General features: G+C 37.7%; 1 protein-coding gene across 1 annotated transcript in view; it reads left to right on the plus strand.

The window, feature by feature from the left end:
* MYBPC3 (myosin binding protein C3) overlaps positions 1-15,311 on the plus strand; it is a 62,481-nt gene that overhangs the window by 22,416 nt on the left and 24,754 nt on the right. The window contains exons 12-24 of the mRNA XM_035902949.1: positions 413-579; positions 1,409-1,541; positions 1,775-1,777; positions 2,220-2,344; positions 2,967-3,072; positions 7,056-7,222; positions 7,608-7,773; positions 8,740-8,846; positions 9,144-9,173; positions 9,339-9,475; positions 11,031-11,108; positions 12,416-12,575; positions 13,665-13,769. Of these exons, the coding sequence (XP_035758842.1) occupies positions 413-579; positions 1,409-1,541; positions 1,775-1,777; positions 2,220-2,344; positions 2,967-3,072; positions 7,056-7,222; positions 7,608-7,773; positions 8,740-8,846; positions 9,144-9,173; positions 9,339-9,475; positions 11,031-11,108; positions 12,416-12,575; positions 13,665-13,769 (1,484 nt within the window). The remainder of the gene's footprint in view (positions 1-412; positions 580-1,408; positions 1,542-1,774; positions 1,778-2,219; positions 2,345-2,966; positions 3,073-7,055; positions 7,223-7,607; positions 7,774-8,739; positions 8,847-9,143; positions 9,174-9,338; positions 9,476-11,030; positions 11,109-12,415; positions 12,576-13,664; positions 13,770-15,311) is intronic.

Consider the following 15,311-nt stretch of genomic DNA (forward strand, 5'->3'; position numbering starts at 1 on the left):
ACTTGTTTCTTATTAACATAAACCAACTGCCTTGTTTCTAAGGCGTTGTCAGGATACCAGTTCAGTTCCTTGCTTTGCCACATGTTTTGTGTATGACCGTGACAGGAAAATAAGTCCTCTCGTGTTTCCATTACCCACAGTTAAAGGGAAGTTAATATTTATTTGCTTTGGCTATTAGAAAGTAAACCCTTCAGGACAGCGATTGGATTTTTATCACTATATATATAAATACAAGTAAAACTAGTCACCAGTTTTATTTCATTATTTTAGGTAAAATATAGTAAAAAGTTAGACTGCTTTTTTTTTTAATTTAGAAATGGCTTCATGAAGCCAGTAAGTAGCTTGCCAAGCCTATGGCTATTTTTAAATTCTCTCAATAGAGGCATTCAGATACTCTAATCCCTTTCTGCAGAGGTGAAGCAAAATCTGAATCACAATCTGATGTTGATGTCTGGGAAATCCTGAGGAAAGCTCCTCCTTCTGAATATGAGAAAATTGCTTTTCAGTATGGTATCACAGATTTGCGTGGGATGCTGAAACGCCTCAAACGCATAAAGAAGGAAGAGAAAAAAAGTACAGGTTGGCAAGCTGTATTTATTCCAAATATATGTATTCATATCTTCTTCTTTGGGAATTCTTCAAGTATTAACATCAGCTGGACAGCAGCCAGATACGAAAGCATGAGAAATAGGAGTTTCCTATTCCAATTGTTACACAGTCTTTACATGAGAAATGCTGATTACCGAAGATTAAAGCTATGGCCAAAGCTCTGAGCTACCTTGCAACTCTGGATATTCTGAACCTGCTCATTTTACTAGTTTCTTCTGCTCTGCTCCTTACCTTTCCCTGAATGTAAAACACCACTCCCCACCAGCCCCACTGCCAGAACTAGTCAGTATGTCAGGCATCAGTGATACATTTATAGAACTTAATTTCCATTGAGATGATACATTTGGAATTCTTGAGCCTTTTCTAGTCTTGCAAAGTATTATTACCTAATCTTAACTAATTTGTTTTAAAAGTCTGGAACAGAGAAGGCCAACTGCCATTCGTTAGTAGTGAGAAGATCAGTATCATTTTCCTATATGCGCAGACACAGCTATAGCTCTATTTAGGATGTGTTGAAGTACATACATCTGATTTAGAATATTCTATGTTGCTTATTTTAGTTTATATCACATGCTTTTCATCCTATCTTAAGGAAAAACAGAAAACAGAACAGGATGAAGAACAGACAGAAATGGTAAAAATGCAAACAGGAATGCAGAAAGTGGGGAAGGTTTAAGATGATGGTAAACAAGAAGAAAGGGAATAAAGATTTGCTTTCCTGACAGAGAATGTAAAAAAACCCAAAACGTTAAGTATAAAAATTATTAAGAATTATTTTTTAAATCATTATTCATCATAGCATTCCTCAAGAAACTGGATCCAGCTTACCAAGTAGACAAAGGGCAAAAGATTAAACTAGTGGTCGAAGTTGCCAATCCAGATGCTGACGTGAAATGGCTGAAGAATGGACAGGAGATCCAAGTGAGCGGCAGGTAAACTAGAAATAAGGAAAATCCAACAAGGAATAAACTACATCTTGGATAAAGTGGAAAAACTAGTTTTTGTTAGAAAGAAAGGAATAAAAGAGGGGGAAATAGGAGTTGAGAGAGACTCTATATAGTGCTTTGGCTCAGGGTCAGTTTGCTGTTCTCATGACTTTTTCTTTTTCTCCCTACTGCTCTATATATCTACACCTGGAACTGGATATTTACATCTACCTCCTTAGCAAGTAAGTCCTCAGATTATATACTGCTGTTTAAGTGTATATCCAGGGTTCAGAGTTACTTCCTCATAATATGGGATATACTTCAGTGTAGCTTGTTTGCAAAACCACTTTCCAGTGACTTTGTGCTGAAGGCATGACAAAGCATTTTTAATGGTATTCAGGTTTAGTGTATGGCTAGATGTTAGAAAAGCATCCAACTCTATTCACAGGAGTTTGTATGTGTCACACATGTATAAATATTTCTCCATAATTGTGTATGCTAGTTTTTCAAACACTGCTGCTGTCTGCTGCTCCAGAACAGGGATATAGGGCTTGAGTCTTAGCAAACCTTGCCACTGATGTCAGAAAAAAAAGTAGAAACCTTTTTCTCTGCCAAGCAGGGGAAGACAGTGACTAAGTCCTAAAAAGTTACTCTCTGATAATTAAATTTACATTCTCTTTTCAGATATATTTTTGAGGCTATTGGGAATAAGAGAGTACTGACCATAAACCACTGCTCCCTGGCCGACGATGCAGCATATGAATGCGTGGTAGGGGAGGAGAAGAGCTTCACAGAATTATTTGTAAAAGGTGAGCAATGGTAACAAATGCAAAGAGATCTCCCCTGACATTTAGCATTAAATTAATGTCATCTTCTCCACTCTCAGATTAGTTAATCTTGTAGGAACAGAAATTCTCAAACATATGAACAAATTCTGACATCTGCTGAAGTGCATATTTTTCTTACAGTTAAATGAAGGAAAAATTTTGCTATAGCTGCAACTAAGAAAACACAGGAAAACAGCACAGTAATAATTACCATTAATTCTCATTGGAAAGTGATTTACATCGTCCCAACAATAGGGCTAGGAACTTACTTTAAAAATTTTATTCCTCTCAAAATAAACATGTGCCTCAAGCTCTACAAGCAAATCAAGTAGTACAGAAAGCTAATGCTGCCATTTTAGAATTTCAGTATATAGATGAAAATTGATTCATCCTGTGTTTTATTCTGCCTCATGAAGCAAAACCCAAAAGGTCCTTTGATAATATTGATAACGTGATCTGGCATAGTAAATTTTAAGTTCCAACACAGAAAGCATCACCATATATTTGGCCAGGTATTCTTCCTATGGAGTGCGGAATGGCAAAATCTACCTCTGCTCTTCAGTCCTTCAGCATACCATTTTAACAAAAGTCACTTCATTTCCAGAACCTCCGATCCTGATCACTCGCCCACTGGAGGACCAGATGGTGATGGTTGGAGAGAGAGTGGAGTTTGAGTGTGAAGTGTCTGAGGAAGGAGCTACTGTGAAATGGTAAGGGAATAGAAAAGGGGGGGAAAAAATAGAAACAACATGAAAACATATACCTCCATGGGACATTCTAGGACCAGTGTTTGTGGACAAGAGTTATGGAAGGAAGGAGGCATCCTACATAACTGTTTTCAAGAAAAGATTGATCCTCCTCCTATATGTCAAACATTGAAGAGGAACAGAGGCCAGAATATGGCAGAAAAATTAATTATAGATATTTCAGTGGCTCTAGAATTTCTTGTTCAGTGTTTACAGGATGCTACTGACTGTACTGAGCTGTTAGCTTTAAAGTTTTCTAAGCACTTGATAGTAATGTCTAACTATTGCCCAAAGTAATCAGGTCTGTATTGTGATGAGTTTGCTGTACTTTACGGACTCTTCTGGTCTTCTCAACTGCAGTGATGTCTTTTTTTATTGAAGTATTTTTTCTTAGGTAAAAATTAGTGTCTCTTGAGACAGAGAGGGAAGGTCATTGACTTATTTTATCATATCTGTTGCGCTGATCCTGCAAAGCCAGCCATTATGCATATGCAGTGAGCAGGATTAAGATGACAAACATTTAGACCATAGAGTTCATTTTGCTGGGCATTCCAGCTGAGCGGAAGCTGGAAGGTTTGCGCTGCTTGGGCAGGCACAGCAGGCAGAGTGCTCACATACCAGGTTTTATGCACACTGTTCTCACTTCATTTCTCTCCCAGATGAAATTCTCTTGTGCTTGTTAACAGCTTCAGGCACATGGTTATCAACTGTTCCCACAATGCCCATTACATTCTTGGAAAGTGCCAACCACTCATCTGCTCTCCCAAAGGAAGGAACTGAGAATTTAAACACAGCCCAAGAGCTAGTACAGAGTATGCATTACACTATTAAAGCCACATGCACAGGCACACACATGCTATTGTTCAAGAACTGCTTACAGATGCCTGGTCACAAGAGATGGGGACAACCAGATCTGTCCCTCTCAGAGCACAGTGCAGCTGCCACACTTTGATCCTATGCCTTTGAACAACTCCCATACATCTTGTGGGGTTGGTGTCTGTGGGATGGGCATTTGGCATGACAAGGGCAAACCAGCAGCTGTCTCAGCTTGAAATGTAGCAAGTGGTCAGAGAAACTCTCCAAATCATAGCAACAGAAAACTGAGCAGTTAGACATTTACACTGTATTTTACTGGTTTTATTATGTGAGACTCAGCCAATGCTTTTTGGCAACAAAGGGAGCATTTTGGACAATGGAGAGAAGTGTCCAGGGAAAACATGAAACACAGTATGGAGAAAGAGTTCCAGTTTTATGGCTCATTAGGGAAATGCTAAACAGTTTAAGCCAAGTAACAGGCACTAACTCAGGGCACCTGTTACAGCTCTTGCACCCTTTAAACCCAGGATATGAAATCACAAGCACATGAACAAAAGCAATTACATGACTTGCATAAGACAGAAGTAAGGCTTATAGCCTCTTAGGCATGGCCATCAGGCTAGGGCTTGGAGAATTCGTTATGTGGGTCTCTTCATAGTCATCAGGAAAGAATGTTCTCTTGATCACCCAGAAAGGTCTCACATTATTATTATTACGCAGTACTACGGAACAGTTATTTCTAAACTTCTGATGGTCTTGGAAATAATACAATTCTTGAAGAAAAAGGTACAATAAAACACATAGTTTCAACCTGATTTTTCCATCTCTGAATGCTGGATCTATCATCTTATCAGCTCCAAGTGAAAAGAAATTATAGTAATGTAATAATAGCAATAAACCTGTGTGTCCCCATTATCACATAGTACCTACCCTCAGTGATATCTCAGAAGACATTAACAAATTTATCCTTACATTCTAAACAGAAAATAGGAAAGCATTTCCAGACAGAGAAAAGAGGCATTAAATGGCAAAGTTGTGAACAGATATGGGATCTTGCAGATGTTCAGGACTTGGATAGACTAAATCATGGCTGACCCATTGCACTAGTTCTACTTCAAGTGTGAGGCTGGACCAGATGATCTGCAACGGTCTTTAAACAAACATTTCTATGGTTCTATAAAATCCACCACTTACACTTTAATATCAACTGATTCTTCTACTTCATTGCCCTAGTTACCAAAGGAAGACCAGTAATATTACCTTATATGAGGTTTTTCACTTTTCACTGCAATGGTGTATTATGTTAAACCAAATGATATCTGGGAGTTCTTTTTTGAGGTTTACAGTTTTATCACTCCACTATTTGTCAGTACACGCCTCTGCAAACACTACTCATATGCAGCATCAGCAATGTGCTAGTCACTAAACCAAACACAAGTTAAATATACTCTTCCCTTTTTTAAGACACTAGTAATTTTAAAGATACTATTTATTTAAAGATATTAATTATCTTATTTTTTAAGATATTTAAGACACTAGTCATTGCAAAAAATCCATTTTTATTATTTAGACAAGATTTCAAGAGATGTCTTTCTTACCAATGGCTGAATGGAACATTCAGATATCTTTGAGGAGCCATGTGTCAAAATACATCACTAAAAAATAAATTTAAAAGTCCAACTTTGCAACACTAGCCACAGTGCATGTGCCTGCTTTTGCCACAGCAGCATGTTGAACTTCTGGATTACAGTCCCTTCTCAGCAGTTCAGCAAAGGTTTACGCGTTGCACTGTAGCGCTTGTTCCAGAACTGATCTGCATGAATGAGAATATCAGCCTTAGGAGAGCATCTTGCATGTGGCCTCAGACTCTTGCCACTCAGCATGCAGAGGAAACATTACCCTGACATAACACAAAGTGCTGTGTTTCACATGGTTGTTGCAGGCATCCCCTGCTTCCTTCCCTTACTAGCATTGTAGTCCTGTGATCTGGAAGGGAGGCCAGTGTTTTTGTAAACCAACCATAAATTCCAATCAGCCGTGCTCTAAAGAACAGTTAGGAACCTGTAACCCGTAGGTATTTTGAAATGCAGTTGCAGTAGGTACATCTAAGTCACAAGTTGTAGGATCCCTGTCTCTGCTTAAACTTCTGATGTTGTGATTTACTTCAGCAGACTCTGACAGAGGCAAAAGGTTTCCTTGCATACATCTACCCAGAGATTAGAGCTATAGTATTTTAATGAGACCCTAAATAGCATTTCAATTTGCTATCCTGTAAGCTCATTTGTTAATCTGACTAGTCACTGGTGACAAATAACAGAAAGTAGAAAGAAAATTCTTACTCTATTACATAACATCTTTTCTATTTCTTCTTCCACGAGTAAGTATCAAAGAGAAAAACTTTTTCATTTACAAACTGCAGCAGTAGTCAAGTAACATAATATAAATATATTCAAATAAAACGGTATAAAAGGAGTAAATTGAGGAAATTCCAAGTTATTTTCTTGTAGCTTATGTTATTTAGGATTAGGGACAGGAAATCTTTAAAAATTCTTATGTATTTTTGTGTGACCTTGACTAAACAGAATGAAATCTCTCTGCTCATTTCCCTTCATGGTGATTGGAAATTACAATAATTAAATTTCCTCCCAGGCTGGATGATGAAGCTTAATTTAGTAATGTCTTAAATATACTGTGGCATCCTTGAATGGAAAGGACTACAAAATCCAGAATACATCTTCATTTAAATGCGTCCTAAAATTTTCTTCTTTTATCGAAGCCCACAAACCATGAGTTAAGATAGTGCATTCCCTGATGAAGTGTGTCTCCATCCCTGTATCTTCTGCAGCATTTAACATTCGCGTTTACCTCTAGTATATAAATAGTAACAATCAAGTAATTCGTTGTGAGTGAACTCTCTTGAACCAGAAGTCAAATAGAAAATTAACAGTCAAGCTAGAAGCATTCTGGTTTTGGTTCCACTAACATTTGTGCACTGGTCTCTTTTTTGCTAACTTGAAATGCTACAACAATTGGATTTATCTTGTGTATTCCAACCTCTAGTTACATTAAGCTGACTCTTACTCTCCTCTTCCAACCACAGAAAAATGACTCAACACTATTTGGCATTGCAGGGAAAAGGATGGAATTGAGCTGACACGGGAAGAAACATTCAAATACCGATTCAAGAAAGATGGAAAAAAGCAGTACCTAATTATTAATGAGTCGACCAAGGAGGATAGTGGACACTACACTGTGAAGACCAATGGTGGGGTATCTGTCGCCGAACTAATTGTACAAGGTAGGCCTAGGTAATATTACAGAACCAGAGAAGCTGAAAAATGAAAACAGGCTGAAGGTAACCTTCTCCAGGATAGCACATAGGGTAGCATAATCCATGCCAGGGAAAAAGACAACTTAATAAGGGGTGTGAGGTTTGACAATAAAGGCCTCAAGGAGAACTCAGACCTGTGTGCCGGATGTAAGAGATACCCTGGTAGTAACAGGTGTTTAGCTATGAGTCCTATTAAAGCCCTGCGTGCTGTGGATTTCCCTTCATATTTCATCCTTCCAGAAACAGCTTGCTCAGCCCTAGTCTTTTCTACTCTGCAAACCCACGCCAACTGTTTACTTACAGGTCTATTCTGATTTATTGATGTGTGTATCGATTTTTCTCACAATATCAGAGAAAAAGCTGGAAGTTTATCAGAGCATTGCGGACCTGACAGTGAAGGCACGCGACCAGGCAGTCTTCAAGTGTGAAGTTTCTGATGAAAATGTGAAAGGAATCTGGTTGAAAAATGGAAAGGAGGTGGTCCCAGATGAAAGGATAAAGATCTCCCATATTGGCAGGTTAGTCTTGTTTCAGAAAGCAGGTACAAACTTGGGTATTGCATTACAATCCACAGGAACTATTATCTCAGGGCACAGGAATATAAACCAAGACTTCATCCTGGCTCCAACTAAAAGGAAAGTTAAAAACCTTGTCAAACGCAATCAACATGTATTCACAGTCTTGCTTTGGTATATGTGCAGTCCTTCTGTGTTGGTACATTTTGCACATACAGCATTTGTGGTGTATCAGCAGAATTAATTCTCTGTTTTCATCAGGATTTCATGTTTTCTTGGTATTCAAACAATCTAGAAAACATATTGTTGATAATTTTAAAACTAGCAGTAGTGTTTAGACAGATTAAGATAGCACTTATGTATAAACCCTTTCAGGAAAATTAGTGTTTATATTAATACATACAGTTGCACAATTCAGCACTCAAGTTTCTTAGCGCTCTTAACTGCTACTGGAAATGGAGACCAAGAAGATTCAGAAGACACATAAGCATTACATATTAGGTAAAGTCTTCCTTCGTCCTCCCTTTCTGTATTCTGTTTTGAATATATAATATTACAGGATGGAGCATCAACTTTATCTTGTTTTTCCAAAATCTATTGTAGTCACAACCTGATCCAATGAAACCAGACAGCAGTGTTACAGCTACCCTAGAGATGGTAAAGGACTGGACCAAAGAAAAGAAACTGCTTCCTCTAGTCAGACTAAACTACACATCTACCTTGACAAGAAAAATCCGTTCATAGACAACATGCTGACATGGATTTGCTTGAATACTGAAAGTAGAGCAGTCTACAGCCCTGACAGTTGATAACTTGATGTGACAGTTGATAACTTGATGTTAGGGCAAGGGGAGAAGAAATAGTAATGTCTGTTAATATCCTATAGCCTGCACCTTGTGTCTTGAGATAGCCCTGTTCCTCCTGGAAAGGTAAGGTAAGGGAGTGCAATATATTTGTTCATGTTTCCAGAATCCATAAGCTGACTATTGAGGATGTAACACCAGGTGACGAGGCTGATTATTCCTTCATCCCTCAGGGATTTGCTTACAACCTTTCTGCCAAGCTTCAGTTTTTGGGTAAGTTATGTATATGTAATGGGAATTCCAGAGGGATAAAATGATGGCAAGAAAGAGTATGCACAATCTCCTTCCTGATACCTCAGTACAGGCACATCGCTTTTCCCTGTTTTGTGTTATCATTATCACTTTGTTTTAAAGAGCCTGTTTTCCACTTCACTGCATTAATCTGTTGACATATATGCCTTATGAGGTTCTAACCATGAATAGTTTCAAAATTACTTTTTGGGTGCAGATGCTATGTAAATTCTGGTTTCTGATCTATTTCTCCCACCCCCCCCCTCTTTTTTTCCCCAGAGGTCAAGATTGATTTTGTACCAAGAGAAGGTAAGAACACCAGTCATTATTTATATGCAAGTAAACATGTTTTCAATAGCAAAGGAAGCAGTGTTTTTTCATTTTTAATTTGATACATGAATATTCTCTTTTTTTTTTTCCCATACTGAACACTCAAACTATATTTAAAACTTATTTTCTCTGCCCTTACTATAGAACCTCCCAAAATCCACCTTGACTGTCTGGGTCAATCCCCTGACACTATTGTCGTGGTGGCTGGGAACAAATTGAGATTGGATGTTCCCATATCAGGAGATCCAACACCCACTGTCATCTGGCAGAAAGTAAACAAGGTAATGTGTGACCTGACATAACGTCCGAGGCAAGGAAGTCACAACAGAAAATTTATTTTCTTTCTCAAATCTAATTTTCATTTACAATTCTTAGTTCAAAGTATTCCTGTCTTTATTTTATTTTATTTAAACCTCAAGAAAAAAAATTAAATAGGTGCAATGCAGCTGTTTGGGATTTAGCTGGTTTTGTAAGTCATCCTAAACTGTTCTTTTTCTGAACTGTCACCTGTTTTTCTATTCCAAAAGAAGGGACTGAGTGTATATGAATAGATGTATGTACATGCAGACAGTGGGATATCATACAGGTTTATTCTCTTACTACCTCAGAGAAAAAGAAATAAGTGATCAATTATCCCCATCACCCTCACCTGATAGGATGGGGATGTTCTGGAGATGGAAGTTTCTTTTAAAAAAAAAAAAAAAAAACTTTCTCAAGATTTCCTTAGTCTGTGAAGAAAATGTTTTCTTAGCAGACCACTGTATTTGGTATAATGAAAATAGAAGACACCTGCTATTTGCTTTACTAAAGGCAATTACAAAACATCAAAGAAAGAATTTAGAAGCTAAACACAAAATATTAAGTGAGCTTCCTTTCTGGCTATCTCCAAACATCCCAACCCCTTGCTATCTGTGGGCTCCTGAGCTAGAACTAGCACAACACACAAATACTTTGCATGATATTCTACAGCACCATTACACTTCCCATAGGTGTAGATATAGCTAAAATAACATTGCCAGTTGTATGAGTTTCCCCAGTCTCATTTCTTCATGATTCTGCCATATTCTTTGTTCAGGTTAGCATATTTAATAACACTTAGGGCTTTTTCCTACAATGCAGAATTAGTATGGAAACAAACAAAAAAGCCATTTGTTTCTCTTTTGGGAACTAAGAGAAATTGACTCTCTCATACAAAAGTTTCTCCAATAAAATCATGATTGGATATCAGACAACCTCTGCACTGTTTTATTTCTAAGACACAAGGTCTCAACATATGAGTAAGAGAAGCCAGTCTCGCTTTGAAGGATGTTCATGAAGCATATACTTACTAATGAAATCCTAAACAAACAATAGCACAGCTTCAGAATACATTGTTTGATGTGTGTTACAGACCTGACTGTATTTCTGAGTGTTAAAACATTTACATTTACTTACTATCCTATTGTTATAGAAAGAAGTAATCGGTTTTTTTGTAGTTACTCAAGATGAGTAACTAGTACCACAGGACACATAGATTCGCAATCTGTTACAATTCTACTGCAGGAATAGCATGCATCTTTCTTTGTTAAGCTGTAAATTTGGTTTTTCTGACTTGTCCTTCCCTTAATTCACTGCAGTCTGGCACATCTATTCCCACTTCTGCTTTTTGCTTTCGTATCAGTTGATTTCCTCCCCAGGTCTGCTTGCTGCCCCACTTTGCTCTTGACTTTTCTCACACATCTATATTCAAGCCCCATAACAAACCTGTGGACTCTTCTCCTCCGCCTTGCAGAAACAGCTTTACTGCTCTGCCCAGAAAGACTTAGCTGACTTTCTGTGTTTTCTTTGCTTATCTAGAAAAGTGACATCCTTAGAAGCAATGATGATTCCATGACTCCTTCAGAAAACAGCGGTGATTTAAATACTGATAGTAAGGTAAGGTCATCATTATTTATGCAGACACACAAATAAGTTTAGTGTTTTCCAGATAAAAGGTCCTCTTCAGAAGGAAATAAAATTAAAGTCAGTATATATTCAAACTGGTGAAGCAAACAGCACATCAGGCCCAACACACTGCCTCACAATATTGATTACCAAACACTTTGAACAGGTACAAGAGATCCAGTAAGTAATTTTAGAGTAAGATGCTGATCAAGGAAATCTCCTTCTAATCACCATCACATGGTAGCTGGATTACAAGGAATCAAAGCAGTTATTTGAAAACTCTTTTTAATATATTTGTGAATGTTTATTTTCCCCCCCCCCCCTGTTTGAATGTTTTTTCCCCCCCCCCCCCCCCGGCCTATCCTGTAAGCTTTAATACTAACTACAGGAAAAAAACAAGAACAAAATCTTACAGGACACAGGGAAAGATAAGAATGGGTCAAGAGAGTGGACTATATATGTACAAACCGTGAAAGAGGTTTCATTTTCCAACCACCTTCCTTTTTGTCATTTTTTTTTTTTTCATTTTGATAGAGTCAAAAATATTTTACATTTATTATGGAAAATCAAATTTTCTCGGGGTTAGGATTCTGCTGTACTAGTTACTATTTAGACACATATGCTTTCTAGTGGTTCCTGTTCTAAGTCTAAAGATACGCAGGCACATAAAGAAGAAAGGAGTGTGTTACAAATGCACAGCAAAGTTGTGGTCATTATTTTTACACCTCAGCTCAGAGAAGAGTAGAAAGTTACCCCATATGACATCCTTGAGTGACAGAGGTCACACTGATGCCATTAAAAGTTACAAGAAACATGACAAATTTTTTACAGGGAAATTGTTTAAGTCCATGTTATCTGATGCCAAATGTAGGTACTGTTGATTGGGAATATTTGCTCAACCATTTGAATTTGCATTTGCAAACCTTCTTGAATTTACGCAGTACCCAACTGTTATCCATTCAACTCTTTCAACTGATACTAGCAGTTATCCCAAGTAGGAATCTGAGAAAGTACCGTAGTAACTTCTTTGAAACGTAACTGAATATGTTTAACTAGCACTGAATCCTAAAAACCTGCAGACTTTCAAAACCAGTTTTCCCAATTGTTATTTATATGAGCCACTTGGTCTATATTTCCTCTCTTCTACATATAGACAGAACTTGAAATTCTTTATAGCTTTTCAATAATTTTTATAATATTCAATTATTTGGAGATTTTCACCTGCTCACATACAGGCTCATCAGGCTGTCCCTGGCACAATTTACCATGACTTTATCTGTAACTTTCACTGCCCACAGCTTCTGTTTGAATCTGAAGGCAGAGTTCGTGTGGAGATGCATGAAGACCACTGTGTCTTCATCATTGAAGGAGCAGAAAAGGAGGATGAGGGAGTATACAGAGTTATAGTTAAGAATCCAGTGGGAGAAGACAAGGCTGATATCACAGTCAAAGTTATTGGTAAGTAAAGGAAGGAAACAACCAGAGCATGAAAGTATCTTGAGTTCACTGACACTCACCCTTCTCTAAAACTGAGGCAAATTCTGACTTTAGGTTTAGAAAAACAGAAAAGGATCATAAAGGCAGGAATACTATCGATCACAAAATTTGGCAGAAGTATTTTTCACAGGTAGTTTCCTTTTGTATGAAAAGGTAAGAGAACAACTCTCAGTAGAAATCCATGTATTTCCTTTTTATGGATTTCCAGTTTCAGGTGATTGTATCACTTTATATAGGACATTCCCTTCTGAAGTTCATGCTTCATGCTTGTCTGAGATAAGAAAAAATTCTGGTCATTTTGCTGTGGTTTATGTTTTTAAGCAAAGATTACTTCATTCCATAAGCAGTAAATGGTTAATGAAATAAAGAAACATAATTTATCTCATAAGATAAACAGACTGCCACTATGAGTCACAGAAGAGCTGGTAGGAATAAGATTTTTGAGTCAGTAATTTTTTATAATATTTTTCATAATATTTAACTTGTTTATACCCTGTCACACATATGACAAAAGGTCAGGTTATAAGCAAACCTAGAAATTATAAAAGAAAGTTATTTTTACTTACAATATTAAAATTTAAAATTCACTGCTTAGGGAAATACTAAGTCTCTTTTTACCTTTTATAAATCCTAAGTCAGGGTATTTACTACAAATATCTCCAAAATAACAAAATATGTGAGACATGCAGCCATTATATTCTATACACAGTTCATTCTAGAGAAAATAGGAAACCCTGGAGCAAGCCTCTTCTTACAGAACAGAATTACCTTGTTACCTTACATTTTTCAAAGAGTTAATTATGTATGGGAAGAACAAGGCAGCTGAATAGCCAACAGTATTTAAAGGAAAACCAACCTCACATAGAAGCGTCAAAGAGCAGGATTCACTTTAGACTAAGACAATATGTTCTTGATTGTATCTACTGTTGCTATCTGACAATGCTGTATCAATATGATACAGAAAAAAATGGTAAAGAAAAATATTTAATTGACTTTGTACACAAAAATTGAAACACTAACAACTCTCGTTCATTCTCACACTTTTTTCAGATGTTCCTGACCCTCCAGAAGCTCCCAAGATCAGCAATATCGGAGAAGATTACTGTACTGTGCAGTGGCAACCTCCTAAATACGATGGTGGGCAACCAGTACTTGGTAAGAAGTGCTAAAATATAAAGTCCCCAGCAGCCTTGCCTATATTTTTGCTGCTCCTTTAAAATAGCACAGAAGGATTCTCTAGCTTTCTTCACTCTAGGAAGGCTGACCCTCAGAAACTAACTACTCTAATATACCAAACCTTCCAACTGGTCTAGATTCTGGCCCTTCAATTTTAGGGAGAGAGCGCCCCCTACCCGTGCTATTTCAATCAGAGAAATATTTCCGTAAAGAAGTTACCAAAGCACAAGAAGGTGATACCAAAAATTGTTAAAGCTAAACATTCTCATTCAAGACTGAAATTTTAGGTCAGAATACAGGCCTTTGGACTTACCCAGGAATACCAAAACAGATCTGTGGCCACTTCAGTTATCAACTCTCCAGTTGTCCACAAATCTCAAGCACTCATGCAATACAAGTTTCTGTCAGAATACTACTTCATAATTCTACTTCATACACGACCGCACACCACGGGTCACAAAACACTTCAATAATTTTAATGACCTTAAAATCTGTACTAAAACCTAGAGGCCCAAGTTATCATGCAATACAGGGAGTGAGCAGAAGCAATCAAGAATATTACCGATACCATTTTAAGTTCTCTGCAGACCATGGTGGTTTTTAGATAAAACTCCCTGTGATCCTCAGAAGGAAAAGAAAATAACACAGGGTCTTGGCCAATTTTAGGGAAAAATTCCTCTGGACTCCAAATCTAGCAATTTGTTTAATAAAAATCACTGGAGTTTGAGTTTCTTTTCAAAAAAAATACACTGAAAGCTATATGGACTCGCACGGGGATGCCAGGGCTAGAAATGTTCTAAAATTCTTTTAACCCCCTGCATAGTATCTGGAAGAGAGGAGTTTGTATTTGCTTTTGCATATTTGGGCTTCATTCACTTCCACAAGAATAGAGTAACCTCATTTAATTCTACAGAAGTTACCTGTGCAGGAATAAACAAGATACTGCTGGGCCAGTCCTTTGTGGTTTCATCTTTTCTGACAGGAAGTAAGCAAGATGTTAACGATTTAAACTATTATGCGCAAAGATGTATACCAATAGCTGTCCCACTACCACAGCCAAACCCCTCCCTTGACTACGCAAAGCCCATTATTCGGTTTGGTTGAGTTTAAGATATTGGAAAATTCTTTGGTTTGTTTTCACTGTCATAGAATCATAGAATGTTTTGGGTTGGAAGGGACCCCTAGAGGTCATCTAGCCCAGCCCCCCTGCAGTGAGCAGGGACACCGCTAACTAGATCAGGTTGCTCAGAGCCCCGTCCAACCTGGCCTTGAATGCTTCCAGGGATGGGGCCTCCACTACCTCTCTGGGCAACCTGTTCCAGTGTTTCACCACCCTCATTGTAAAGAATTTCTTCCTTATATCTAGTCTAAACTTACCCTGGTTTAGTTTAAAACCATTACCCCTTGTCCTGACACAGCTGGCCCTACTAAAAAGATTTTCCCCATCTTTCCTATAGGCCCCCTTTAGGTACTGAAAGGCCGCAATCAGGTCTCCCCGCAGCCTTCTCTTCTCCAGGCTGA

This window comes from Egretta garzetta, unplaced genomic scaffold (assembly GCF_000687185.1).
Source record: "Egretta garzetta isolate BGI_Z169 unplaced genomic scaffold, ASM68718v1 scaffold329, whole genome shotgun sequence".
NCBI classification, from domain to species: domain Eukaryota; kingdom Metazoa; phylum Chordata; class Aves; order Pelecaniformes; family Ardeidae; genus Egretta; species Egretta garzetta.